General features: G+C 44.9%; 1 protein-coding gene across 4 annotated transcripts; it reads left to right on the top strand.

Moving 5' to 3' along the window:
- Positions 1-1,481: 1,481 nt before the first annotated feature.
- Positions 1,482-26,020, top strand: LOC307071265 (uncharacterized protein). 4 transcript variants are annotated; one of them, XM_079730241.1, is made up of 10 exons: positions 1,482-1,582; positions 5,340-5,451; positions 5,544-5,626; positions 5,992-6,108; positions 6,352-7,198; positions 14,319-14,492; positions 14,908-15,097; positions 16,007-16,080; positions 20,155-20,283; positions 21,002-26,020. In XM_079730241.1, the coding sequence occupies exons 3-10, from the start codon at positions 5,618-5,620 to the stop codon at positions 21,112-21,114; spliced, it is 1,653 nt and encodes a 550-aa protein (XP_079586367.1). In that variant the 5' UTR covers positions 1,482-1,582; positions 5,340-5,451; positions 5,544-5,617; the 3' UTR covers positions 21,115-26,020. The 4 variants fall into 4 exon arrangements, with proteins under 4 accessions (XP_079586367.1, XP_079586369.1, XP_079586368.1 ...); XM_079730243.1 differs by having other exon boundaries at positions 5,547-5,626; XM_079730242.1 differs by lacking the exon at positions 1,482-1,582 and adding an exon at positions 1,786-2,629.
- Positions 26,021-27,501: the final 1,481 nt, after the last annotated feature.

Here is a 27,501-nt window from a genome sequence, read left to right on the forward strand (position 1 = left end):
AAAAAGAGTAGGAGAAGGTGGCCTCACATAATAGATTTACAGCACTGTAGATAGAAAACAAAAACTTGATCAAATGATACGTGCCTCTCTCTCACTCCATACTGACTAACTCTCTACAGATTACTGCTTTTAATGTGTTTCAATGGAGCTTGGTGACCTTTTAGTTATGTTTAACAGCTGCATGTGTAATATTACCTATCTAGGTCACTCACATCAAAAGAGATTAATGAATACATGAATCAAAGATTCAAAACATTAATTGATGAATTAACCCCTTAATCAAAATGAATGAATTCACAGTAATACAGTGAATCAACACAGCAATAGATGAGTGAAGACAGTCAAATATGGATGACCACATTAATAGATTAATGAACACAAAAATCAGAGTCACAAAGATACATTCAAGAGCGTGCTAACAAAGAAGATGACACATTAGGTGATCAGGAGAAAGCTAAACAAAATATATATATATTTAAGATGCTGTTTAATAATAGAGAGATATCAGTTCATGGGAATTCTGGAAGGAGTGGACATTAAAGTTTGCCATTGTGTGCTCCTGCCCAGTGTGAGGAAACTTTGTTTGAGCCAGTTGTGTTCAGAATTAAGATTAGAGCTCTGAATCACTAATTATTATTTGTAACTGTCAATTAAAATGTGAACTGTACAAAAATCATTCTTTGAGGTTTCATTGTTTCTATTGATGTGTATAATGACACATGCTTTTTTCTGAACAACTACAATCTTTAACCATAGTTTCCTTGCCCTAACCCTAACCCTTACCCTAAAAACTGTTTAAAACCTTAAAATGCCTGAAGTAAATAAACCATTAATAAGATATGTGCGTTAACCTCGTTGCCTCATTAAAATAGTGTGTTTCAGTGCAGACAGCATGGCCTACAATTCTGGTCCGGTCTAAGAAATGATACGGTAGTCAAGCATCTAAATAATCAGGACACACTTCAATCACATATCTTTTCAATATACATTTTTTAAAAACGCTTGTGTGAAGCTACACTCAACTGCTTCGACTAAAACCTGCACTGTGTTCTTTTTTACATTTGCAGAATGAAGAGATTTGAGATTGTACCTATAGTTAACAGTTATAGCAGTTAATACAGGTACTGATGCTTCACACGCGTGTGCATGTCATATATAATAATAATAATAATAATAATAATAATAATAATAATAATAATAATATTATAATTATTATAATAATTATGTTATAATATGAATAGGTCTACTCATCATTATAATAGTAATTGTACTTTTTTTCTTATATAGCGCATATTAGACCTACTTAATTTACACAAACAAAACGTAAAGTCACATAAAGACGTTTAAAAGCAGACATTTCGAGTTGATTATGCTGTACATTTATCGGAGTTCACCGAGTTCACTATCTCGCTCTTTATGTTGTCCTTAAATCAGGGTCACGTGGACCCGCCCATGTGACGCCATATCCGCTTCCACTAGAATTACAACAAGCGCTGCTCGTGAACTCATATGCCCTCACCCGAACAGATCTGCACTACTTTATTTTTCCACGCCTGATACAGTTTTACCGTTTTATCAACAGGTCAGTGCCTCTCATTGTTTCTTTCTCTTCTAGTGGCGACCCACGCCCTCACGTGTCGACACCAGAGACGCGCAACTACAACTTCTTCAGACAACACACACGCACTCAAAATACCAACAATATTTACTGGCGGCTCCCCGCCCTCTCTCCCTCGGTGAAATAACATTGAAGATACCAGGCAGGGCCATCAGTTACCAAAGATAGGTTATTGTTTTGAATGTTTAGTAGGATGTCTCCAAATATAAAACTTTTTTCCTTGAATGATTGGAAACTAGCATAAAATATGTTAACAGTTACCCCGCAGTCGTTGGGTTTGTTTTATCCAGGACATAACGAAACTAAAACACGTGTTAGTCTTGTTTTTGCCCTTTCCCCTAATGTAGCTGATGGAAGGCTTGGCATAAGGCTGTTGCAAAGCGAACTTCCTCCATGGAGTAAAGTATGTGCCACTTGGCAGTGCGCTACCCCTGCTACTACCTCTGTGTATAACAGCATCTGGACTGGCCGAGGCGGACATTTTACACTTGACCAGTGGAGCCAGAGAGAGCCTGCATGGAGGATTCTCCCAGGACGACGACCTAGGCTTCGCCATGATATCGTTTAGCTTTAGCTGTTCGCTCACTCGGCGACTGCATTCTCCACCTCGTTCGTCGCTCTGACAACTGAATCCAACTTTTTTCTTACTGTTTACGCACCGGAGCAAACGCAACGGTCGGCAGCTGGACGTCAGATCTCCATCTCTAACGTGTGGAGTTGCTTTTAGGACTGCGCAGTAGCAGCACCTGTGGGTACAAAGGGGACAAAGCTTACCCCATGACAAGTGTTGTGCTTGTTTTAATCCGTGGGAAGCGGTGTATCTGCGGCTGCCCAGTGTGTTCTATGAGAGGTGGGAGACGCTACCAAACCTTGCTCTCTGGCGGTGTGCGGTATTAACTATTAATATTGGACATCCGGTGGCAGCGCCAGCTGCGCCCCTAATTTTTTTAGTATTCGCATCGGAGCTCTGGGATTGTTTGGACCTGATACCACGGATCGCGGGAGTACATGGTATGGATGCAATTAAACATTTGTGCTAACATTTGGGCAATGTTTTGAGAGGTAGGACGAACCCCTGTCGTGCCTATTCTCGCCCGCGTGTGCCATGCGGGTCGCGCGGCCATGGTACCGTTTCTCTCTCCGGTTGTTTAGATCAGGCGGTCCGCTGTACAGCTGTGAACACAGGACCGCTTTTAACCTCGTAGTTGTCTATTTATTTATTTTAAAAACAAACAAATATTAGGACAGTTTAGGGACGACTTTTGGACATGACTAGGATCGGAACGTAAATTTGCTATTGAGAAGCTTGTTACTTTGTCTGCCAGCTGCAAGGACACGGAGAGGACAGTGTGTAGCCTATTCTTTTCTTCCAGATCAGCCAATATGTGCAAACGCGGCGCCAGATGCACTCTGGTTTTTAGACGGAATGGGGTATTCTACAAAACGATGCTTCGTGCAACCTCTATAAGATCTTAATTCCGCAAATTGGCTTCCCAGACAGCCCACCATCCACCCCTCCGCCCTCCAGCCCCCCTTCGGTCGGTTAGCCACGCGCGACCACTCCACGCTGCTCCACTCATTGCGTGCTGCCAACCGAGTCTATTATGGTCGTCCGATTTACGGACTTCCAGGACTGGACATCTGATTGTTTATGTCGAATTGTGTTTCTAAAAATGTTACTTCTGTAGTTTAGTAGCAGTGGACAGTATATTTTCAAAGGTCCTAACGTTTATGTCCTGGCCCTGCTGCAAGCATCCCTTCAAAGGTTGTTTCCAAATAAGCATCAATACTCCAGTGTGTTTCTTACGACATGTTTCTAACGAAGTGTGTAGAGGCTGGTTACGGGTCTGTTGTCACTGTTCGGAGCAGGGCTTGTGGTATAGTAGGCTCGTCCTATAGAACCACTATAGAGAGCTTTAGGGTGAGGAGGTTGGAAGACTCTTTTGTTCAGCTCAAACAATGCCCGTTTCTATTTCCCCACTCTGTCTGCTATTTAAACACGCAGAGGCAGCGGACAGTTTGTACCCTAACTAACCCCTGAACAAATTTGAGTTCCTGTGCTGGGTTTTTGGGTTGCTGTATGAATGTCTTCTACTCAGTGCATGACACATTTCTGTGTATATATGTATACATAAGTTGGTTTACTTTACACAGTGCACAGCCATATCCACAAATACTTGTGTACCATACCCACAGGACATACTTCAGGGTTGTTAGCATGCTATTGACTGGTCTCAACCAACAGCTGTGTGGACATGCACTCCCCAGAAGGACCGGTGTGTTTACAGTGGCTTCAGCTAGGCATATGGGGAGGTTACAAGGAGCTAATGACCCTGAGTTCTATAGAAACTTTGGCCTTCATGTGAGACATGTGACGTCGGTTTTGTTGTTCTACCCGACTAGCCGCAGTTAACCTTTGGCCCGAGGTTATGTCACATCAACTCCACACACAACAGCTCCCTTGTAAAAGCGTATGTTGCTCTGCAAGCGTCTCCATAGGTCTCTTCATGTGCAAATCCACACTGGGTGTCGTTGTATCTCCTCGTCATGTTAAAGTGTTTGAATATTGTTCAGATTCATATAGGAACTAAACAAAACAACTGAATGTCAAAGCGTCGCCATGTTCTGTTTTATTCTGGCTACGTCTAGAAGTGAGTCAATTTTGTGGGGTGGGTTCTGAAGACAACAGTGTCTGGGTCCCAGGGGGAATGCAAAGTAGAACCAGGAAGCTTTTGTTTCCACGCCACGCCCCACTGAAATAGCCTTCTGTGGTGTTGCTCGCCACGGTTTCTGACTCGAGGCCAACAGGCCAGTGTGAATGTTTACATCACGCTATGGTCGCCAAAGGGGCCTTTACAGCGGCGACAACAAACCAAGTAGACGCTGGTGAATGTTTACGTCTGCATGGCAGCGGGCATTGTTTTGTGCCAAGGCCCTGCATGCCTAGACTCTGCCCTCCCTCTCCAGCTCTCACTTCCTCATTCCTATTGGCCAGCGCGTGGTCACACACACGCGGATAAACATGTCACTGCATTGTTCTCCCAAACGGCCAGACCATCCGCGTGTTCACTCTTTTGGCCTCCTCTACTTCTCTTGGGTCTGGTCTGAGCGCCCTGGTGATCCTCTGCTTGCATTGGGTTTCATCAGCAGCACCGTAACACGAGGGTTGCAGTTTATTTATGCTAGTCTCTTATCCGCCCCGCCTCTCTTCTTCTCCCGCTGTCCTTTCTCTCAACTCTGGTTTACTCCTTTTCTGCACTTTCTCCTCCGCTCGTCTCTCTTAACAATCGCCCTTCCCTTTTCTTTAATAACGCAGACGGACGGATAAATAGACAATGGCTTCCTGCGTCTATGAGCAGATTGCGGGCAATAATTAACTTTAGGCTGTCTGCTAAAAGACAGAATTAGGGTACATCTTATTATGTGGGTTTACCTGTTGTCTAATGTCATGCAACACATGACGAGTGCTTTATTTAGCATAAAACACAATAACATGTACAAGAGACACCTTTTGTATCGCGCTTTACTGAGGTCACAATCGTTTGACCTCATCCTCCTCCCTCCTCCTCACAAGCTGTCCCTCTCTTCCTCTTCTTTCGTTGCCTCAAGTCGCTTTGGATAAAAGCATCTGCTAAATTCCCTAAATGTAAATCTCTCTCTTCTTCGACTCTATCCTCCTCCTCATGATCCTCTCTTGTCTCTATTGCTCCTCCTTCTCAAGTCAAAGGGAGCTGACTGGTAGGCCATGGGCAGAGGGAGTTGAACACCCTCACACTGCTGCACTACGATTGGCTGAAACCCCCCTGACCGGCTTACTACATCCTCCTTCCACCGTACGTACCACACGCACACTCTGTCTAGCCAGTTTGATGTTTTGTTGCTTTTGAAGTGAATAATAAACGAAAAATGCTTCCCCCCCTTCCAGCAGAAAAGCGCACAGCGTTGGCTCCGTGAACCTACCCTGACACACCCCTCCTCCTCCACCTCCTCGCCCCTGGCATGCCTCAGGTACGACACTTTATTCTAAAGAGGTCAACACATGATGAGCGGCTGGGGACGCGTTAGGAATACGGCCAGCCGGCAAACGGCAGTGCAAAGCTTTAACTCACAAAACCATGGAAAGGTGTGTTTTTAGAAATGAACTGAAGAAAGCCATTGCCGATTAGAGTCCGGTGTTTTAACGACTTCAAACAAAGCTGTATCTGTTTGACGTCGTCAGCTGGGGTGAACGTTGAAATGTTTTTAACTTTGAGTGTCAAGGTGGAGAATCAACACAGACACACAGACTTATAATCAAGCCTGGTTTTATGGGTAATTATGTCACAGCTTCTGTGACCCGAGCTGAATTATGCGTGTGTGTCTCCTCCCCCCAGCCGGGCATGAATGGGCTGGAGCCGGCGTTTGGTGAGGCCTACAGCAACCACCGGGGCCTGCTGAGCCCCTACCCCCCCGCCATGTCTCCACAGGGGGGCCGGACGGAGTACAACCAGGTGGGTACTGCTGAGGTGTTAACCGCTCAACTGTTCCACCTCTGCATGACGGCTTAACAGTATCCATTGTAATTGATTTTATCCGTGATGTAATTAATTAGCATTAGGGTTCTGGGCAACAGATAATTAAAAAAAAGAGATTTTACGGAATATGTTGTCAATTTGGTAAATGTGACAATTCCTGTCATATGCCCTGATTGTTACCATTCTGCATGTTGTGACCATCCCTCCCCGTTTATCCAGAGTGTGCTGCTGATGCTGGGCTCCCCAGCGATGCCACGGAAGCGACCCTTTGAGTTGCTCAGCGACCTCGTGGACGACGGGGGATTCGGCGAGGACCTGCACCCGGAGCACTGGGACGTGTCGGAACTGGACGAGATGGCCCGCTACGCCAAACCAGGCCTGGGGGTAGACGGGGGTCCGGCCGGCACGGAGGAGGAGGCGGTGCTCCTGGGCCGCTGGGGGCGGAGCTCGGAGGAGGAGGAGGAGAGGAGGAGGAAGAGGATCGCCGGGGAGACCCACGCCACTGAGACGCACGGCGCTGGGGATCATTGGGGCGAAGGGGGTGGATGCGCTGCGGAGAGGAAGCTGTGCCCTGGAGGAGGAAGGGAGGCGGAGGAGAGGGTTTCTAACGTGGAGGTGTACCAGGTGGAGCAGCAGCAGCAAGAAGAAGAACAACATCAAGAGGAGGAAGGAAGAAGGGGAGGAGGAGGGGGGACAGAGGAGCAGGAGGTTTCTGCGTCTTTGGGAGCTCCAGGACTGGAGCTCTGCAGCGAGGAGCACAACTACTCCCTGACCCAGGGAGAAGAGCTGGCGGCTGGGCTTGAAGATGATGCCCAGGTCCCGCCCTACCAGACCCCGCTCAGATCCCCAAAACAACACCAGCAGGAGGAGGTGGGGCAGGACATGAGTCAACCCAGACTGGAAGAAGAGGAGGAGGAGGAGGAGGAACAGCAGCAGGAAGAGGATTATGAGGAAGACGAAGAGGAGGAGGAGGTAGAGGAGGAGGAGGAGGAGGAGGAGGAGGAGGAAGGGGCGGAGGAAACGGCTGTGGAGGCGGAGGATTCCAGCTCTTCTGAGTCAGAGTGTGGTGAGTAGGATTTATATCTGCCTTGGCTACCAGACATGGAACATCTGCTGGTTTTTAACTTCAGACGATGCATGCCCTTATCCTCCCTTATAAGTATGAGCATTAGGTTAGTAAGTAAAGTTCTTTTCCCATGTCAATTAATCCAGCGATACTCATTTTCGATTCATTTTAATAAATTGGCTATACTTTTATATTATTGGCAAATGCCCATGCCAAGTTTGCAGATCTCAAAGTCTTAAATTGGCATGCTGTGTGTGATGCACAGCCAAGAGCAGCTAAATAATTCATGCTGTTCTGCTCTGAGAACAACAGATCTATAAGATCAGCGTTATGTACGTGGATGTTTGTGATATTCTCCCATAACGAGAACGCTCTGGTAGCATGAATTGAAGTAATGAGGGCACCATGCTACAATAGAGAATGGGTCGTCTCTATGCGGGCTACCAGTCCACACGCTGAACTTCACAGAGAATGTTTCATCAGATGTTTCTAGACAAGCATCCCCGAGGCACTGATATACATTCAATGTCAACTGCACGGCATATAATAAGACTACGCCTGGAGAATGTTCTCCCCATATGGTTCATGTAGGCCCTGCACACGGTCTGTGTATTATTGGACTTTCGTGGTGGCATCTGCCTGACTTAAGACAGTAGAAGGCCTTCTAGGGTGACATGAGTGGCGTTCGTATTTTGGAGGGAGATGTATGGTGGCATATCACTGCCAAAAATGGCGAGCAAAAATGACTACTAACACATCAAATATTATTGCGAGTTCCTTTACTGCACTCGCACACAGTATTTCTCTGATTGCAATTTTTCCGACGTTGTGCGGTAGTTACCTGTTTAGCACTAAGAGGTCGGTGCCAGCTCTGGCCATTGTATCCTTGAATGTGATTGGTTACATTGACGCCTCTTGACATCTCCGAACATGCTTTAGAGAACAGTAAAGCACAGCCTTACACCTCAGACAGCTTACAGTTGTTAACAAAACGTATAACCAGTGGTGGGCCGTCAAAATCGAAATAGTATATATATATCATTTTTTTCAAAATTACATTAATTTGTGTCTGAACCCATCTTAATTCCATATTTTTTTCAGTATTTACAACATAATTCCAGAAGGAAAACCGTTTTTTTTTTGTAAGGCTGATCTCGGCTGAATAACGCATCACAGTTAGGTTACATGGACCAGCGGGGCCAGCACTAAAAATATTACTAGCCTTTCGCTGAAGCTGCCTCCTCCCATTGGTTAATAAATGTATCTGACGTGTGTAATCAGCTAATCAAATGTTGATGTGTAGTAATAGAACGCCCCCAGGGCCCAGCAATATGCCGGCGCTGGCCCCCGGTGATGTCATCAGCGAATTTTGAATTGTTGGCGGTTCAGAGTTGATAGTGAACTACTATGGCCACCGCCTTCACAGCACCTAGCGATCCTGTTTCTGATCTCCTTCGTTTGCCATTTTCAAGGCGATCGTTTGGAGAGAAGACAGATTTAATTTCAAGAAGAAAATAAAGGTAAAGGTTTTGTGCAGCACTTTACAGAGTGCAACTACAGCCGCTATGACTGGCTAACGGCTAGCACCGTTCAGAACAAGCTATTCTACTCGCCGTGTTTGCTGTTCAATATCAGTGAGGGGACATGGAACAGCGCCGGAATTAGCAGTCTTGACAGCTTCACCAAGGCAGCTTTAAAACATCAGGCCATGGGTGATGGGTGAGTTTTACTTTGCACTGTGTAGGAGCGATAATGTTGTTGTGGTACTTTAGTTTATAATACATTTTTGGAATGGTTGGAAACACAAATATATTGCTGGAATTTGGGCAGTAGGCTTAATGGTAATGCTGTGTGTGGATGCCGCTTAATAAGCATATTAAATGAACCCGTTCACTACTACTCCTGTGGGCTTAATATTCTGGCTGGAATAGCTGTTGTAAAATATGTGGCATAAAGGCCTACTTGTATGTTTAATTTTTGTTAATGAACTGGCGTTGCACTTGTAATATTGTCGCTATAGGCTACTTTATTGAATCTGTTGAAGTTGCGAAAGCATTCGGTGAAAATAACAATAACTGTGAACACTTGCTTTTGTGTCGTATGTGATATGCAATCAGGTTGCGGAGTGACATAAGGAAAGATCAGATGGTGATGCTGCATTACTCCAGCTCTGCGTCAATGCAAAGTGGTGTGCATGCTGTTGTTAGTCTTGTTGTGGATGTTTTGCAGTAGCGCGTATTGTGGCTTTGTTGGCTGTATCGGCACCTAATATGAAATTTGTGTTCATGTCTGAGTGTTTGGGGGTTGGCCCTTGGTGGAGTTCGTTACTCAAGGCCCTGACTTAAACCCCACGGTACGCTACTACGTATAACTATGCATGTCATGAATAAATGCAGGATTATCAGGTGCAGTGAACCATAGCCAGCCTTGAACATTAGCAGAACTTGAGTATATAGAATAGCATCAGACCAGGAAATATGAATGTTAAAAAAGGCTGATAATATTGCCTCGCAGTAAATAGTGTAACAGTTATTTAGTGTAACATAATACAACAATCGTCTAATGACGTCTAATATATCAGCGCTAGCGCTCTATTTGTAAATATGTATTCAAGTGTATGTACAAGTTATTTGTTATGAGTAGCCAATGATGTTTTGGGATGCAATGCCATGGCTGGTTCACCCCAACATATTCCCAAAAGATGATCACCACGCAAGCAGAAGAAATATCCCAGCGAGCAGGAAAAAGCCTTGCGAGCATGAGTTGTACGCAGTCGCGCACCTGAAGGAACTTTTTCTTGAGATATCTGGCAGTGATATGCCGTCATAGAGATGGAATTTGTCAGTCGTTCTAGGATAAGATGGATGGTGTTAGTTGCTAAAGAGTAAGTGGTGTTAAAGGAATAATACACACAGCACTTTGACATTGCTTTAATAACATATATGATTTACCATTCCTTTCAGGGTTTATACTCGTTACCAAGAATTACTTTCACTATCGCCTCTTAACATCAGGGTGGACCATTCTGTTAATAATGCATTAATACATTGATTAGTTGAATACAATTCATGAAATTATATGCATAACATGCTTCATTATTTATTTGAAAGATAGCGGGGACATTTGGCAAGTAGGTTGCGATTGCCCGTTCAAAAAATACGCAGTAGATCGCCAAGCTAAATTGTGACAACAGCCATGGTGAATCCATGATGTTGGTTACCAAAAACGGTTGCACAGTGCAAAAGTATCCAGCGTTTAAGAGGGCATTGCTTTTAAACGCCATTGACTCAAGACAACCGGTTAAAGACACTCTGAGTCAAACAGTCAAGCTAAGCCAACACATGTGAACGCACTGTTAGCTTGCCGCTGGCTATTGAGGTGGATATATTTAAAGGCTTACCTGAAGCAACAAATGTTTGTTGAAATGGGCGTGACCAAAGATGAATTTCATTTGCTATTTTATTGTTCTAGCTATGATGACTTAAGCCGGAATGCTTTGTGTGGTCTTGTGAATGGGACATGCTGAATGGACTTTCAAAGAGGTTTTTGCTTATCCCTGGTTATGATTCAGTATGTGGCGTGTGATTATGTTATCAAAGATCAAGCTAAATAATTATGATTGTACTTTTGAACTGTATATCATTTCTTGGACTGTAACGGTGTCTTAAAGCCAATATCGTCTGGGCACCAAAAAGGGGGCAAGAGACTAATTGAAGGGTTGATGCAACACACCTGACTTCTGTATATTGAAAGTGAATTGCAGGGGAGATTACATTTTTGAAGGTGGGGTAATGGTATTTGGTTTTCCTTTAGGCATCTTAGGAGATACCTCAGAGCCCTAGTCTGAACTAGACCACCCGCAGACGCTTCAGACTTGATCTGATGTCTTTTATTAATTTGGATATTAAACAGATTTTCAGTAGAAAAATATGTCTAGCAAATAAGGGGGTTGCACATTTTGCTTTAGTCCATGTCACCTGTTTTTTTGTATTGGCTTTAAATCTCCGCTCTGAAATAAACTAGTGAACCTGACTGTATGGGTTTAAGGTTTGAAGATTGAATTTGACCTTGAAAGGGTTTGCCTCCCGGACAGAGGTCAAGAGTTGTGTGGCATCTCAGCAGCTGTAGCTGGGGTTTCTACGATGGAGAGACTCCATTGGGGTCCTCTATTTTGAGCCCAGCACGTGCAGCAGTCTTATCGCCAGTAGCCCAAGGTGTTTCTGGAGTGAACCGAAATGAAAGAGCAGGCACTATAGCAAAAGGGGGAAAGTAGCTCGGATTTACCAATGACATTTATGGAACCCCCTAAAGCAGAGTTCCCAACCGCAAGCTGGTATCAGGCCTTGACATTGTAAATGTAAATCAACTGGGTGAATTGGTTCAACCAATTCCCCCAGTAGTTTAGATTGTAAATGTAAAACTACTGGGGGAATCGATTGGTCTAACTCCAGGTTTAGATTGGAAATTTTAAAACTACTGGGGAGACTGGTTGGTCTCATTCCCCTTGCACCCCCTTGGAACATCATGAACCCTCCATATTCTAGGTCAAGCACCAACCGAATGGCTCAGGACTCTGCTGTCCACCAGCCAAGCCAGCAGATCAGCTCTCCTGTGAAATGGTGTAGAGTGGTTCCCAGACAGGGGTACCATACCTAGGCCCTAGGGTGTACGCCGTCTTTGCAATATTTCACACACTGCAGGCTGTCCAAAAATATGAAATGGATACAATTTTAGAATCCTCAGACAGGCAGTTACATGAGGCCTATTTGTAAAATATGTCAACGGAGCCAAATGAACAGCAATACAAATAAATATTTGGTTGGTTTGATAAATTGGTTGATGAATACAAATGTATATTAAGCTGGGCTCGTGCTCTTGTCTACCGAGTCCTGCTGTTATAGCCAAGACATACCTGAAGCGTTACTTTACATTATCATGTTCCCGGCGTCCCGGTTTATATGATGCTTCCTGCGCTCTCGGTTCGGTGCACAGCCTGGACCAGGCATGGCCTCAACAGATGTAGTCTGGCTGTTGCGTAATCCTGGGAGGAGCTTGGCGGAGCTGGGCTGGCGTCTCCAGAGGGCGGCCGCCGGTGGCGTCAGATGAACTCAGGGTGTCCTCCTTTAATGTCTGCACTCTTTTTATGCCTTGGCATCAGCCAGAAGCAGTAGAAGTTGTTCTGTGGTTGATGATGAAAGGGAATGTGTCTGTGAGTGTGTGTGATATCTCTTGTGGTGTATGCGTGTGTGTGATTTCTCTCTTGGTGTGAGGGTGTGTGGTTTTCTCTTGTAGTGTGTGCGTGTTGTCATATGGGAGTGTAATTTGCCTTGTAATGTGTGCGTGTGATGGTGTTGTGCACTGCGTCTCCTGTAGTTTATGATCGTGTAGTCAAGTGTGCATGAGATTTTCAGAGTGTGATATTCTGGTGTGTGTGTGTGTGTGTGTGTGTGTGTGTGAGAGAGCGAGAGAGAGAGAGAGAGATGTCACGCTGAGTGAAGACAGCCCTCTGCATGATGCTGGCTTTAGCTCTGCGTATTTAAAGTGGGTCGCTGTCTGATAGATGAGGCAAGCAAATGCGATCAAAAACGATTCTCGTTCCTGTTCCAAATCCTCTGTGCAGCCCTGATAGAAGGATGACCTTGCAGAGAGGGAAATGTGTTTCATAATATACTCGCGTAAAATGTCCCATGAAATTCCAGCCATAACTATTTAGTTCATGACTGCAAAACCTAATGCATATGTTGGGAGCTCTTCTTCACCAAATATTTTTTCATTCATATCTTTCACCGTGGTCTAAATAAATGAAAGGAAATGGAAAATTCCTCATTGACGAGTGGAATTGAATTGAAAATGACCTTTTGGGCATATTTTTCTGTGATTAAATGGTTCACATCTATTACAGTTAATAATATATTCCATAAAGCATTTCAGTTAAATGGAGTCCGAGCAGATGGGATAAACATTACTCTAATAACACTGTTGGGGAGAGATCTCCTTTGGATAATTCAGAAAGTCAGTGGTTACATCTTTATCCTCTGCAATTAAATTATGAATAAATTAGTAAATTCCTCCCCTCTTAGATTTTTCACACTCTTGTTGCCTCAAGCATCTAAAAACCAAATGCACTGTGAATGTGCTTTGACGTTGTCTCTTTTGGGGCGGGGGGGGGGCGGGGGCTGAATATTTCATGGAGCTCAGGCCTATACTGGGAATCAGTGCAGCAATGCACTGTTTATACATTCACCTTGGGAACAAGGGTGCACAGGGTTCAGCCAGGGTTCAACCTAAGCTCTTTGTTCTGTGTTCTACCTATGTTTTCTTCCTACTTCCTTCTTCCTAGCTAGGGCACAGGGGCAGGATTATCTAGGAGGTTTTTCTCCTAGCTGCAAAGGCATCCCCATGCAACACACAATCGTACGCTGAGTTCTACCAGTCATTCCTCAACTGTTATAACCACAAAGTACATATTGTCCTCAGCTATTCACTGTAAGTTACCTCAGACATAAAAAAAGAATGCGTCACACCATGTAAGGATCATAATTATACGTTATATATATTAAAAAAAAAACTTGACCACATGCACAATAAACATACTGTATGTGTATGCCCTGCACTTAAAAATAGTACTTGGCATTATGTAGCATCTTATTCTAGCTTCTTGGTTGTATACAGGGAATGGGTAAACCTGACATTTGTTAGTGCTTTGCACTTGGTTCTATGAAAATTGTTACTGTACAGCAATATTGTTGTTTCTCTTTCTTCTGACTAATGTACTGATTGTAATTCGCTTTGGATAAAAGTGTCTAAATGTATTTATTTTAATTTTATTTAAGGTTTATTTGGAAATGGACAGTGCACATTAATAAACATGAAAATTTCAATGCATGTGTCAGAGTGAGCAATATAGCTATTTCCCAGTTGTTCTTTATGATCAACAGGCCAGTTGCACCAATAACAACACATATACACACAAGAATTAAATGTAAATGTGAATTAAATTCTTCTGAATTGCAAGCAATGCTTTGATGGAGGCAGGGATAGGCTGTGCATGCTTATAAGAAGTGCATCCATAGCAAGTATGGGAAAGTAATGTGTTTTTCCCATGTGTCCGTCCTTCCAGAGGTGGAGGAGCTAGCCGTCAAGCCCAGTGGGGAGCGCCCTCAGAAGCGCCGGTGCTTCTGGGAGTACCGGCGTGCCCGCGAGTCCGCTGCCAAGAAGCGTCTGGCGGGGGAGATGCGCTGGTCGCTCTCCTGGAGTTCCAGCACCCTGCCCAGCACCCTGTACCGCAGAGAGGGTGAGCATGTCTCACACACACACACACACACACACACACACACACACACACACACACACACACACACACACACACACACACACCACGGGGGGCTACTCCACATGACTCTCCCCAACACTATCCAATGACACACGATCTGATGTCACCTGGTTGATGGGGTTCCTACTGCCTCATGATGAATGTTGCTCCAGGACCATCGTGGCAAGTGAGCAATCACGTTGTTGTATGGTTCCTGAGAAATATTAATGAGGATGTTGTTTGCACGACACCAACAAGGGGATATCCTATCATGCATCCAATGACCCTCACAGTCAACAAAGGTGCAAAAAGGCAGTATGTGTGATGGTCTGTCACGTAACATTTCACTTAATATCTTGGTTTGAGAGTACTTTAAATTGCCCCCTGTCGCCCGCAGGGAAGAAAGGCCGTCGCAAGGCCAGAAAGACGGATGCCAGCGACCTGACGCCCAACCCCCAGAAGCTCCACAGCATTGGCGAGCAGCTGCAAAAGCTCAACGCCGCCATCGACGGGATGGGCCCCGTTAATGACCTGCCCGCTGTCGCCCGCGCTCGCTCCCGCAAGGAGAAGAACAAGCTAGCCTCCAGGTAGGATGCTAAACGAAACGCTGTAGCACAACTGCACTAACCTAGCGCTACGCTTACTTCCCTAGCTTAGAAACACGCTAACATAGCAAAACGCTAACTTAGCAACATTGGTCGCTGGACTTTTAAATGTATTATTGTTTAATATTTCTCAATATATGTGTACTGTACTGCAAACCTCTGTATTAGATTGACTTAATTATCAATGTTTACTTTTATCATTACATCTACCTTGAAGGAGTTAAAAAAGTATCCAAGGCGTTGGTTGAAATGAGTTTACTAGCCAAAGCAAGAATATGATAATGCTTGTGTGATATTCTGGTTCTATAAAACAGTGTATCTTATCTGGCGGTCTCTGTTCGCCAAAAAGAATGCACTTATTAGAAGAGAAGGTTGCTTGGTCATTTCATTGGAATGTCCTTTGAGAGAAAATCTGCTAGTCCTTTAATAGAGGGAGAAGAGCAAAGTCACTCAGACTTGCTGTTTCTGAGTGATAGGGATTCATTGAGAAAAAGGAAGTGCATTGTGTGGGAGGGTTTGTGAGGGCAGACAAAGTTCAGTTAGAATTGTTATCAAAACAAGGTTCATTTATAGCAAATATTTGCCAAGCTTGACGCTCTAAGAACAAGGAAGACAATGAGGAGGAAGTGGGACTGAGTGAAAGTTTGTGTGTGTGTGTGTGTGTGTGTGTGTGTGTGAGGCTAAATGTGTTGGCTTGCACAAGAAGCAGCATTTCTGAAACATGGATCAGTATTCTTTTTATTTATTTTTTTACGGCCCACTTTTTATGTTGTAAAGCCCATTAAAAGGATGTTTATCCTTTCTTTGTTTACATTACTACAATAATTCTTGTATATAAATATATTTCCATATCGGTCGAATTATTTATTGTGTGTGTGTGTGTGTTCTCAGGGCATGCAGGCTGAAGAAGAAAGCTCAGCATGAGGCCAACAAGATCAAACTATGGGGCCTCAACCAGGAGTACGGTCAGTGTCTGCTAGTTTGAGGCCCGGACATACTTTCTGCGTCTGCGGGCAGTACCAGCTTGTACCGGATGCACACTTGGTTCCATTCATAATACACTTGAGGTTCTGCGTTGGTCTGGCATTCCATGATGGAGTGTTTTCCGCTTCACACTCCATTCCAGTTGGTGGCGGTCATGCACCGTAATGTTGTTTGCCAACCGCCATAAAAATCTAGAAGAAGCTTGCACATTAGGAGTGAACATTGCGTTTTAATCTCTCGACGCGATTGTGGATAACTCGCCAGTATTTCATTACCATGCTCTGTGCTGGAACCTGGCTAAGTTCCATCAGTTCCATCAGCCTAGCATGGGTCTGCTTATCCTCAGCTACAGTGGTTAGAAACGCTAAATGAAAGTTATATTAATCTAATTAGAGGAATCTAACATTGTATTACAAACCTAATTCATTTAATGCATTTTGATTCTATTTATTGAATAACCCTGGTATAAAGCGAAATTTGAAATAGCGAAAAGAACCACATTATTGTCTCTGTGTGATATTTCCTTTTAAGTGCTAATTCAATTTGCAGGTTTTATTATTTTGATCATTGAGCTCTGGTAGTGTTTTTCCATTTGGTTTGGAACCTTTCCCGTTTGTTTTGACACCATTCCTAGGAATATAATATATATTTCTGGTGCTTATTGGTCTAGGAAGTGATCATTTCTAATTTGTCAATCCCGCCCACTGACTGATGTTGAATTGGATTGGATCCCATGATACTTGGAAGAGTTTAAAAACAGGCTTCTGTGATTACATGTTAAATGTTACATTCCATTTATTCACCACCCATACAAGACTGCACTGAATTAGACAAACTAGCCAGAAGAAAGACTTTACTTACCAAAGAAACACAGCAGTACAGTTTATGTTATGTAAGCTATGGTCCTCAGATGGATGAGGGAAAAAAAAGGGGATTGTCATAATTAACAACAGTGAAAGCCCCCCATAAAAACCAATAGTAAGCCCCTGGAGGGGGAGTCATCGGGTTCACCGCAACCTCCTCTTTTATCCCAGAATACTCTAGAAATGTGAAGTGTTCTGCTCAACAGCACTGAAAGCTTGGATGAATAAGACCCTTCAACATAGTTTCATGACTGGATAGTTGCTCCTATACAAGTCACCTGTTGTCTGCCTGGTGTAGAATACACAGAATTTCGGAGATGCAATGAAAGCATCCACATTTATTTGTCTTGCAAATATACAAGTCCAGTTTTATCCGATTAGGTTGGATGGTTACAAATCCAAATGAAACACATGGCCAGACAATGAGTACACCCTGGCTCAAGTCACTCACGAGCCCACCTCCCACATGTCCAACGAGCAATAAAGAAGACTGTGACTTCCACACTCAGCCACCTGGTTTGTTAGATTCACTGTATCCATATCCCTTACAAGCCTGCAGGGACATGCAAGCTAAAATCGTCACACATACACACATACGCACGCAACAAAACGAGACCGCAACCTATGGAGATTCTGATTGAGGAAAGGCAAGACCTTGGCGCTTAGTTGGACCAGGCTAATCTTATTTTTTTGCTTTGCAGCTAGTTGGTTCCTCAAGCTATGCATTTAGGTTTGTCCTCCTGTTCACCTGATGTCCATGATATCTAAAGGGGGCTTATCAACAGTTGCACACAAATGTATAGCTGCAATTTTATAGACTCCTCTGTACATCGTATCCAACCCGCCCCATATTAACTATTAATAGGTTATTGGCACTGGTGTAATTAGGCTAGGCTATTTGTGGAAAAACCTGATAACATCACGTTGGACTTCACTTTCATTCCAGTCAAACCTGGCATCTAAAACAAACCGGACCCTGGTCAAACCTGGCAACACAAAGCGCTTATTTAAACAAGGGGGATGTTAAGTGTGTGTGTGTGTGTGTGTGTGTGTGTGTGTGTGTGTGTGTGTGTGTGTGTGTGTGTGTGATGGTCAATAAACCTCGAAGACACAACCACGATCTGGCATCCATTAGGGTACAACCTCACTAGACAGGTCCGATCGATTGGACCGTGTATAACCCAGCTACATCTGACACTCCAAAGCCAATCGTTCAGTTCACGGCCAACCTCAACGCTACAGTGTTTTCGACTCTCACTGTCTATGCAGCTGGTTCAACTCCATATCGGAGTTCTTAACACTGTTTTACCCCTAAATGTTTATCCCCGGCGCTTTCACATCAGGGACCAGAACTGAGTACGCTCGACCCCAGAGTCAGGTTTGTCTAACTAGCTTGAACACTGTGTAGGGCGCCTGTGTAGTGTGATAATTATCGTACATTATCGTAAAAAGGGATGTAAACTGGTATTGAGAACGCAGTTATCTTGACTCTGTACTGCCCGGCCATGGCTGATAAAGTAGGTAGGCAGGCGGGATACTTTCTCGATGCTGTTGGCAAAATATAAATTATAGCTGCAAAGGAATACTCTGTTGTATGTGCTTGAGATCGTGCGACTGGCTCACGTCTTCACTGCTAGAAAACAGAGCAACGTTACTCATGTGAAAGCTGAACGGCGGGAGAGTGGGGAAGGGGGCAATTTTATCTTATCACGGTACTAATTAATTGTGCTTGATATGAACTGCCACTAGACTGGAGCCGGGACAGGTGGCAAGAAGGGGAGGGGGGGTGTGGCAGCTGATTGAGTAGTTCTTTGTGGGTATTTATCTCTATATGTTGTGGAGACAGATGCTCTTGGTGAGGTTAGCGACTAGAGCATTTTGGTGGATGAATGCCAGCTGGGTTCTCCAGATCCCATCAGAGCTCCTAAAAAGCCTCTGGAAGAGTTAGGAGATCCTTCCCAGCTAATCTCTCTTTAGGGCTGGATGAACCATAGAGGGTATTTCACTCTCAGACAAGCCTTTTTAGTAGATGTGAGCCCTGGCCAATTTCCTTTTTTCTTCTTCAGTAGTTATACATTCCAAACATTCCCCATTTCCGGCTCTTGCTCTTGGCGAGGGCTTTAGTTCTGGCTCCGCCTTTTTCTCTGTGGTGCTCACTTTTGGCATTAGACATCACCGTTTGTGCTGTAACTCATTCTCTCTCTCTATTCCTCTCACTCTTTCATTCAAACAGTCTTTCTCTCCCCCACATTTTTTCTTTCAACTTCTGTTACCAACTACCTCTCTGACTCATCTACTTAACTCTATGTCTCTTGGACCTGCCCACCATAGCCCCCGTGTGTGTGTGTGAGTGTGTGAGTGTGTGTGTGTGTGTGTGTGTGTGTGTGTGTGTGTGTGTGTGTGTGTCTTTTACCATTTATTCCTTTTTTTTCTCTTTCATTCATGTAAATGCTCTCTTTATGTATGTGTGTGTGTGTGTGTGTGCCTCTCCCTTTCTCAGTCTCTCTTTCATCCATGGTTATGGTGTCTCTTGTGACTCTCAACGAGTGAATCGGTCAGCCTGGCTCCTGGCGATGAGACCGCTCAACAAGATTACTTGGTCTTGTACCAGAGCTCCCGAATGTGTGTGTGTGTGTTGGGGTGCCAGAAAAAATGCAGAATGTCCCCAAAAAAGAGGGTTTGCGCTAAAGAGTGTTACAGGAAGTGAAAGAAAGGAATTCAGGCTTTTGAATAGAGGATGGATGGCTCTTCAGTTCCTCATGCAGTGTTTCCCAACCCTGGGAGGTCTGAACCCCACTCGGGGTCCACTGATATGCAGACAGGGTGGTTGGAGGGTTCTTAAAGACCCAGATATTTCATTTGAGTTTGAAAGGTCTCTATACATACAAACAGAATTATTTATAGCCACAATGAAAGACTTCTTATCACTAAGTGTGGTGCCGTCCTCATTCATTCACTGGGACGTGGATTTATTGCAGGTAGATGTTAATGGCGAAAATTATTTTGTTTGTGGAAGCGGTTACGCAAACCAACATAGAAATGGGTTTGTGCAAATGTTTAGGCATAAATATTAGGTCTCAGGGAAAATAGGGTTTGGTTCCCACTGGTCTAATTTCAGACCCAGCAGTTGCATGTTAAAGCAGTGACTGAGTGTCCAGTGGATGACTGTATGAGGCGGTTGCTGTTGTTCAGATCACCTGCTGGGGGCTCTGCTGAGGATCAAGGAGGTGATCCGCCGGCGTGTGGAGAGCAGCGAGGAAGACGACACGGACGTCCGAGGGATGACCCAGCGCCTGGAAGACATCCTCAAAGACTCCAGTGGTGAGATGAGCTCCTATAGACATGCACAACAGACCGCTCACTAGAACAGTGGTTACCCCGTTTCGGTCGGGCTTTCTTTTGACACCAACAGCGGTGTTTTCAGATCTATATAGTTGGAGTGGATCTCAGTTCTGATGTCAGTTCACAAGGTGTTTTTTCTCTGCAGATCAGTCTGACCTCGAGCCACTTAAAGGCTCTTCCACAATACTTTAAAGGATAGGACCAAGTAGCTCAGGAGGGAGGTAGTTCCACTTAATGTTGAACAAGGGGAACTAGAGTCTGTCAAATAAAAAAACATTTTGGAAGGGGCATCTAGGGAGCAATCAAATGTTTACAAAGTTTACTTTTAACATTGTTAAAATGTCCATATCTGGATGGTCTCACAAAGCTCGTCGAAAGAATGAGCACTTAGTGGCAATTTGACTTACAAGTGAAAGCTGGTCATACAATCAATAATGGACCAACAAAATACAATGCCAAGGACATTGTGGCCAAGTTCAATAAAAATGACTGGACAGAGTGCAGAATAGCCGTAGGAATCGTAAAGACTTCCGTCCGTATAAGGTTGTGGAAGGAAGGCCGAAACAGAGCAAAGATGCCCTAGTGTGGACGTAGCTTCACCCTGTTTAAAGGCTCTGAATGCAACCACCCCACGTTGTCTTGTGTGTGTGTGTGTGTGTGTGTGTGTGTGTGTGTGTGCATGCCTGCCCTCCTTAAGGTCCTCTGGTGGCGGGGCGGACCAAAGATTTTGTGCAGCGGATCCTGGCGGCCAGCACGGGGGGGCAGACCAAGCGGACCCCCCAGGGAGGGGACGGGGGTCTGGCGGTCTGAACTTCCACCCCCCTCATTCACCCCTCTCGTACACCACTACCACCAACCAACCTATGGCCCTTCTCCGGCACCGCAGCCCGGTCTCCGCCTTACGGAGACCCCCTGTGGAGACCTCCGCAACACACATCCACACTTACACACCCAGTCAGTGCACACCCAGAGTGTGCGTGAGAGACGGGGACAGAGGGATAATTGGAAAGACTTTCCTGCCAATCTCCCATCAGTCTCTCACCCCCCCTAATGTCTCTGGCAAGCTAGAAACTGCTGCTGACTTTATCCTGTATGTTCTACTCTGTGTGTGTTTGTGTGTGCGTGTGTGTGTTTGTGTGCGGGTGTGTGTATATATCTATCTCTATATTTATATCTATATAAATAGATATAGAGATACGCTGTTTGATAGTGTTGTGATTTCTTGATTCCTCTCGACGTGCTGTATTCCTACCCCATTGTGCCTGAATAGACATTGCACTGTTTTAGTAGGAGGTCATCGTGGACTGGCCCGTAGTAATCTGAGGGGAGGTGGTCTTTAAAGGAGAAACAAACCCAAAGCCCATTCGAGATTGGTTTGCATTGACTCCCTCTCTAGGTTACACCCATGCAATTGCATCCTTAACCTGGGATTGGCATACATGGATACCATGGTTACCCTGTCACCTGCCGGACGAGTGTCCATGCGACCCAGCTGTCCCCGGCTCATTGCTGACCTGAAGGGGCGTTTACAGTGGCGCCGCAAGCCCTGCCCCACCAGGAAAAGAAACAACAACCTGAAAGTATTTTTAAAAGGGGGAGTCAGGGGGTTTGGTTCTCCTTCTTTGAATAAGGGAGTGGGCGGGGCATAAACGAGGCCTCTCCTGCTAAATGAAGCCAGTGTTGCCAAGCGACCCATGCTGGCTGGCGTCCCCAGTACCGATGCCCTGTTCTATTATCCACCCTGGAGCTCCGCCCCAGCGCTAGGGGAGTGAGATGCGCAGTCCTAGCACTTGGCGTAGAACTTCCTTTTTTTTTTATTAAGCCAAAGCGCTTGGTGCACTTGTTGGAAGACGCCTAACGGGCCATGCTGCATCACTGTAATCATGTTTAATGTTGACACCAATTGATGAAATCATGTGATCAGTTCAGTCCGATTTCAATGACCAAAAAGAAATTACCGGCGAATAGAAAAGTGGATAATTCACCAAGTGGACTGTGACTGTGGATAATGGAACGGGGTATGGTTGATCTATGGCAATCAACCCCGGGAGGAGTGAAGTGATTCCTCTACCAGTGCAGACCTGAGACTGTTTATAGTAGTTTCTCATCCCTTAGACTCCCCAAACAAACAAATCAATGTCGAAGGAGCACAGTGTAAGGTTCCCTAGTGCTTCACAAGTTAACGTTCTCAAAACCTAACTTTATATAATTAGCTGACTGACGTGTCCAGTTTTAACTGGACACGTCAATAAAGAGCACAAATACCTGCTTATTTAAGGTAGTAAGTCTCAATCGTACACAGTGCCCCTTCCAAATCAAACCAACTGACTAGAATGCACCTTACTGCACCAAAGTGACCAAAGAGTATTGAATCGGACTACAGAAAATGTCCATCTCGGATTCTAATAGTAATGATGGTAGGTAGAGGGTCGATAATTAAATTATTATTGGCTGTTCTCCTATACACCCTGAATGGTGGATGGATAATAAGGGTTCACCCTAATGCACTATGACCCCTGTTGAGGTGTCCAAACCAGCAGGACTGGGATGCAGCCTCTATCCTGGGGTGGCCGGTCCAGCCTGGCTGTCTCTCTGCCCCGCCATTGGCTGTATTTTGGGGGTTTCCCTCAGAAAGTGTCAATTTTTTTTTTTCCCGAGCCACCGCCACAACCCCCTGACCTTAATATGTAGCAGACCCAGCAAGAGGAGACGTCTCCAGCGTTCAGGGAGTGGAGGTCCTGCCCATGTCGTTGGCTTCGCCTCTGCTCTGAGCGGAGTGCGGTGGAAGTCATAAAGGTTAAACCTTGACCTGTGTTGCTGTATCCTGAGCCTCAAAACTCAGGAGGATTTCCACTTTTTGATCCCGGAAATTCAACCTCTGAGCATACGTTCCTAAATTTTCAATGACAAATGGGCATACTGACGAAAAAGTATGTTCCAGATGCTATAAAAGTAAATGTTTGTTGATTTGATACATTTTTGTGTGGGATAGATTTTCGGCAAAGTCTGGCCTATCCAGTGGGTGTCGAGCTCCTAGAGCTGTTTTGAAAATACTGCCTTTACTTTGGTTGTCTCTTGCTCTATTCAGACCGTGTTGTCCGAGGTCTCTAAACTTTGTTGGACATAAATGACAAGGACCCTTACCCATTGCACTGTGGCAAGATCACCCGAGCACCTTTGTTTCCTTTTTAAGAGGGCTTTGAACCTTTTTTATAAATCTGAATTTATCAAGAGGCATGTATGTTTCAATAGTTTTATTGTAAACTTGTGGTGAGATGTGTATCGTATGGTGCTACAGTACCTGCTAGGGGGAGGTTTAGGTGTGCTATATGCCTCATAAGTCATGCTGGATGGTCTTTTGCAAGGCCATAATTCTCACGGTCAATCTGTTTTGTATAACGTGGTTGTTTTCGGAAGGAGGTTGAAACCACAGCAACGTGTCATTATGCCGGATCATAAAACCCCTAATTTAAAATGTCATCGTCGAACCCACAGCCCTGGCGTCAACCTGACCCAACCTGACCTCATTTGACTTGAGATTGGACTGAGAAAATAAAATCCACCACACTAATGCCTAAAGTGTACCCCTACCTTTCTATTGAGTACAAAGGAACAAAAGAATAAGTAACCTAGAAACTGAATACTTTACCGACCCCGACCTATAGACTAGAGGAAAACCGGGAGCTGGACCCGGAGTGGTTGTAGGGTTAGGCAATACCCCAGTTTTTTGTGGGTTTGTCTTTGACCTGGACTCCTGTCTGGGCGGTGATCCAAAGCCATTGTCCCATGGCGGCTACAACTTTGAAGGAAATGTCCTCACCCAGTGTTGAGGGCTAAAATACCCCAACCAGCCGCTTCCTCTGCCCGCCTCTCCGGGGGGCCACACTGAGAGCTACAGACGCATTCGCTTTTAGGGGGAAACTCTGTCTCTGATTTCACCCTCTCATGCCCGACCCTCAGATGAACGGGGCGGCCAGTTGAAGTGGTGGGTAAGCAGAGCTCCCCAGCGCTGTTCAGGAACCTGATGCCCCAGCCAGATGGGTCCCCCCCTCCCTCCCCATGCTCTTTTAAACAATTTCTTAATGCACAACAAATATCTGCAATGAGGAGTTGTTTCAAATCGGCAGTTTTGCCTTCTTGGTCTCAGTGCATGAAAACCAAAGGTGGGCAAAGTAGGAGTGCAGAATTTTGGATATTTTCTGTTTGTTTTTTTCCCATTATTTTTCTTTTGTTCCATGTTAGAGCTGCTACTGTTGGAGTTTCTCCCCTAGTGGGACTTTTGGAACCGGCAGCAGAAGCCACAGGACCCTCTGTGTCAGCAAACAACCGACCATAATGACAGACACCAGCCTTCTACTGCACTAATCAAATGAGAATGCCCGCCAAAAACCAGACGGACCATTTTGAGTACTTGGGCAAAGCATGTGATTTTTGTTTTGGGTTCACCGAGTTTTCCCTGTTGGCTTTAGACGGGTGTCCTGTAACACAACAGACCATCTGCTCAGTGCATCACTCTATAGCCCTCAACTAGGGGCATTCTCAACCGCAATCACGTTATTTCCATGCCACTGTATTTCAAACTGGTTGACAGACAGATAGGCAACCTGGTATCTGTATAGACAACCTTGTCTGTCACATAACGTGGCAACCTTTCAACCTGACCACGGCATCGTGAATGCATTAACAACTGAGCAGGTTGACTGTTTTTGTCATTGGCAAGTTTACCGGTCTGCGATCACATTCCAACAACGTAGCACGCCTTCCTTGGTTTCTGTCCATATAGCCATGGAACATGAGGTTCAATTCAAACCCTACTTCTAAGTACTGTGAGTCAACTCTTAGCATTTACCGGATGCTACCTTAGCCTTCCTGGTTTTTTTTGTGGCCTTAACCCATGATGGAGACGAGACTAGATTCTGAGCCTGGATACGATGTTTGATATTTACTGTGTAGATGATAGTAATCGGATCAAAGTGGCTTTAAAGCCATGGCCCAGTCAGGATATCGGGCACAGTAGCGATTCTAAGGGTTTGCATCCCGGGTCTGTTCCAGAGATGCCCAAGGGACCAGTAAATGTCTCCCATACTTGATGTCTGTCTACTGGGAGAAGGAGGGGGGAGGAGAAACCCTAACTTATGGCAGTGATTTGGGGAAATTTAGAAATCCTTTTGGTGCCAAATGCAAGAAGTTGTATTCAAGTGTGCTGTGGCTGCTCATGAGGGCTGTCCAAAACGCAAGGCAGTTCTGCCAACGAAAATGTTCATTCCACATCCAATGTACTTTGGATAGTATGTAGTGCGATGGAAGATTATCTGAACTGATGTTAGATACGATAATAACTCTAGATGGGAAATTCCAATGGACTTTCGTGACTTTCGAAAGTGCAGGTGTGAAGGCCAGAGTCTTTTGTCGGTGAAAAGGTCGCCCTGGGGCTGCACTCTTGCTGAGAGGCCTAGGGTGCTGGAGCAGAACGAGTCTGGGCTGTAAGACGAGCTGACTTGGATGTCTCTGACCTCGGAGTGGCCGTCTTTGTATCACGCCTCCTCGATTCGCTCCGTCTCGGCTGTATTGTCCGGATGGAGAGGTAGAGGGCTATTGTTTCACGTGCACCTACTCTAGCCTCCACAACACCTCACCAAAAGCTAGAGGGCCGGGAGGCGAGCGGGCGGGGGTCTGGGGTTCTGTGTGCGAGTTGTGCCCCACTGAAGGGGTTTACCCTCAGAATTTGCCCTCACTGGGGGGTGGGGGGAAGGGGGGGGGGGGGTACAGCAGCTCCTGGCTCTGCTGATATTGATGGTGGTGACAGCCAGTGAGAAGGCGGCATTCCTGGCTCAAAGCCAGAGTCGCCTGCGTCGTCTGTAGTGCCTCGTCAGGCGTTGTGAGGGGCTTCTTTGACAGGAAGTGAGCGCAGTGGGAGCGGAGGGCAGGAACCATTAGGATTCCATTAAGGAATGAATGCGTAATGTGTGCGTCGGGGTAACAAGAGTAAAAAAAGTACACAATCTCATCCAGAGCTGGCTTGCGTGTCTGTAAGCACAGGGGCTTGGTGGACTGCCAAGAGAATGTACAGAAACATTCCACAATTCCATGTTATATACTGTACAGCAAACCCTATATCAATCCTTCTCGTCTTATCTCTGCACTAGACTTTGACTTCTTCTTCAGTCACCTGCAGTCATCGCATAACAGTGCCCCCCCCCCCCTGTGCATTAACACATGGCTATGTACAAGCCCTTTATCAGTATGTCACATTAAGGACTAGAGAAACCAATCATTAACACGTTATCGTGTACGTTGTTAGAACGTACCTTTTAGGGGATAAAACAAACTATAAAAAAAAAAGATGCTAAAAGAAGTGCCGTACAAATAGAATCATATTTTTGTTGGTTTTGTTTTGTGTGAGTGTACTGTACTCCTGTATAATGTATATTTTAATATTTATATGCAGCTGTTGTATTATTAAAGTATATTTTTAAAATAGGTTTCTGTGCTCTTTTTTTACTCGACAACCAGGTCACATGACTCTGAAGACATCACATGAGTACACTGTCTCTATTGAAATTGAGAATCCTTTCACCAGCCTACCCAGGGGAAAGTGCAAACTGGCAGGCTGATCTTTCCATCTTTGATCTGGGTGGACACTCCCATCAGTGATGTCACGATAGGGTAGGTTGTGTAATGGCTAATCAGCGTCACACATGGTGTTAGAATAGGAACCCTGTTGTGAAAAGGTACCTGCTTTAGGTTGCCATCAAAATGATGCATTGATAATCTTTAAAGTTATAAAGGAGGCAGCAAGAGCTTTGTCTTTTATATGCCTCAACTTTGTAATGATGTAACACCCGGGCAGTCTTTGAATCAGTCCAATTGTGCCCTCTATAGTGCACTATTTAGGTGTCCCCATTTTGTAGTGATGTCTGTTATGTGTACAAATCTGGTCAGCTATAAAATGCACTTCTTAATACCCACAATGCACTATAAAGTAAGTGTAAAATGCACATCTATTTCTGCACTTTAGTTCATGATGCATAGTGGGCTTCATTGTCATCAGATATATCCAATACTGTAGAGATGGTCTGGCACCAATATTTTTGCTTTGTGTGACCAAATATCTCCTGTGTAACTACATAATTATCGTCACAATTCCCCCTATACCTATTCTTGACAGTGTACTATATAGTGCTCACTTTGTAGGGA

Source organism: Pollachius pollachius (assembly GCF_949987615.1).
Source record: "Pollachius pollachius genome assembly, chromosome: 2".
Classification (NCBI taxonomy): Eukaryota; Metazoa; Chordata; class Actinopteri; order Gadiformes; family Gadidae; genus Pollachius; species Pollachius pollachius.

Bases quoted from the DNA above. Each gene is read 5' to 3' on its own strand.
- LOC307071265 (XM_079730241.1), top strand. The intron at 7,199-14,318 runs GTGAGTAGGATT...CCGTCCTTCCAG, and splicing joins CTCTTCTGAGTCAGAGTGTG to AGGTGGAGGAGCTAGCCGTC. The intron at 15,098-16,006 runs GTAGGATGCTAA...GTGTGTTCTCAG, and splicing joins AAGAACAAGCTAGCCTCCAG to GGCATGCAGGCTGAAGAAGA.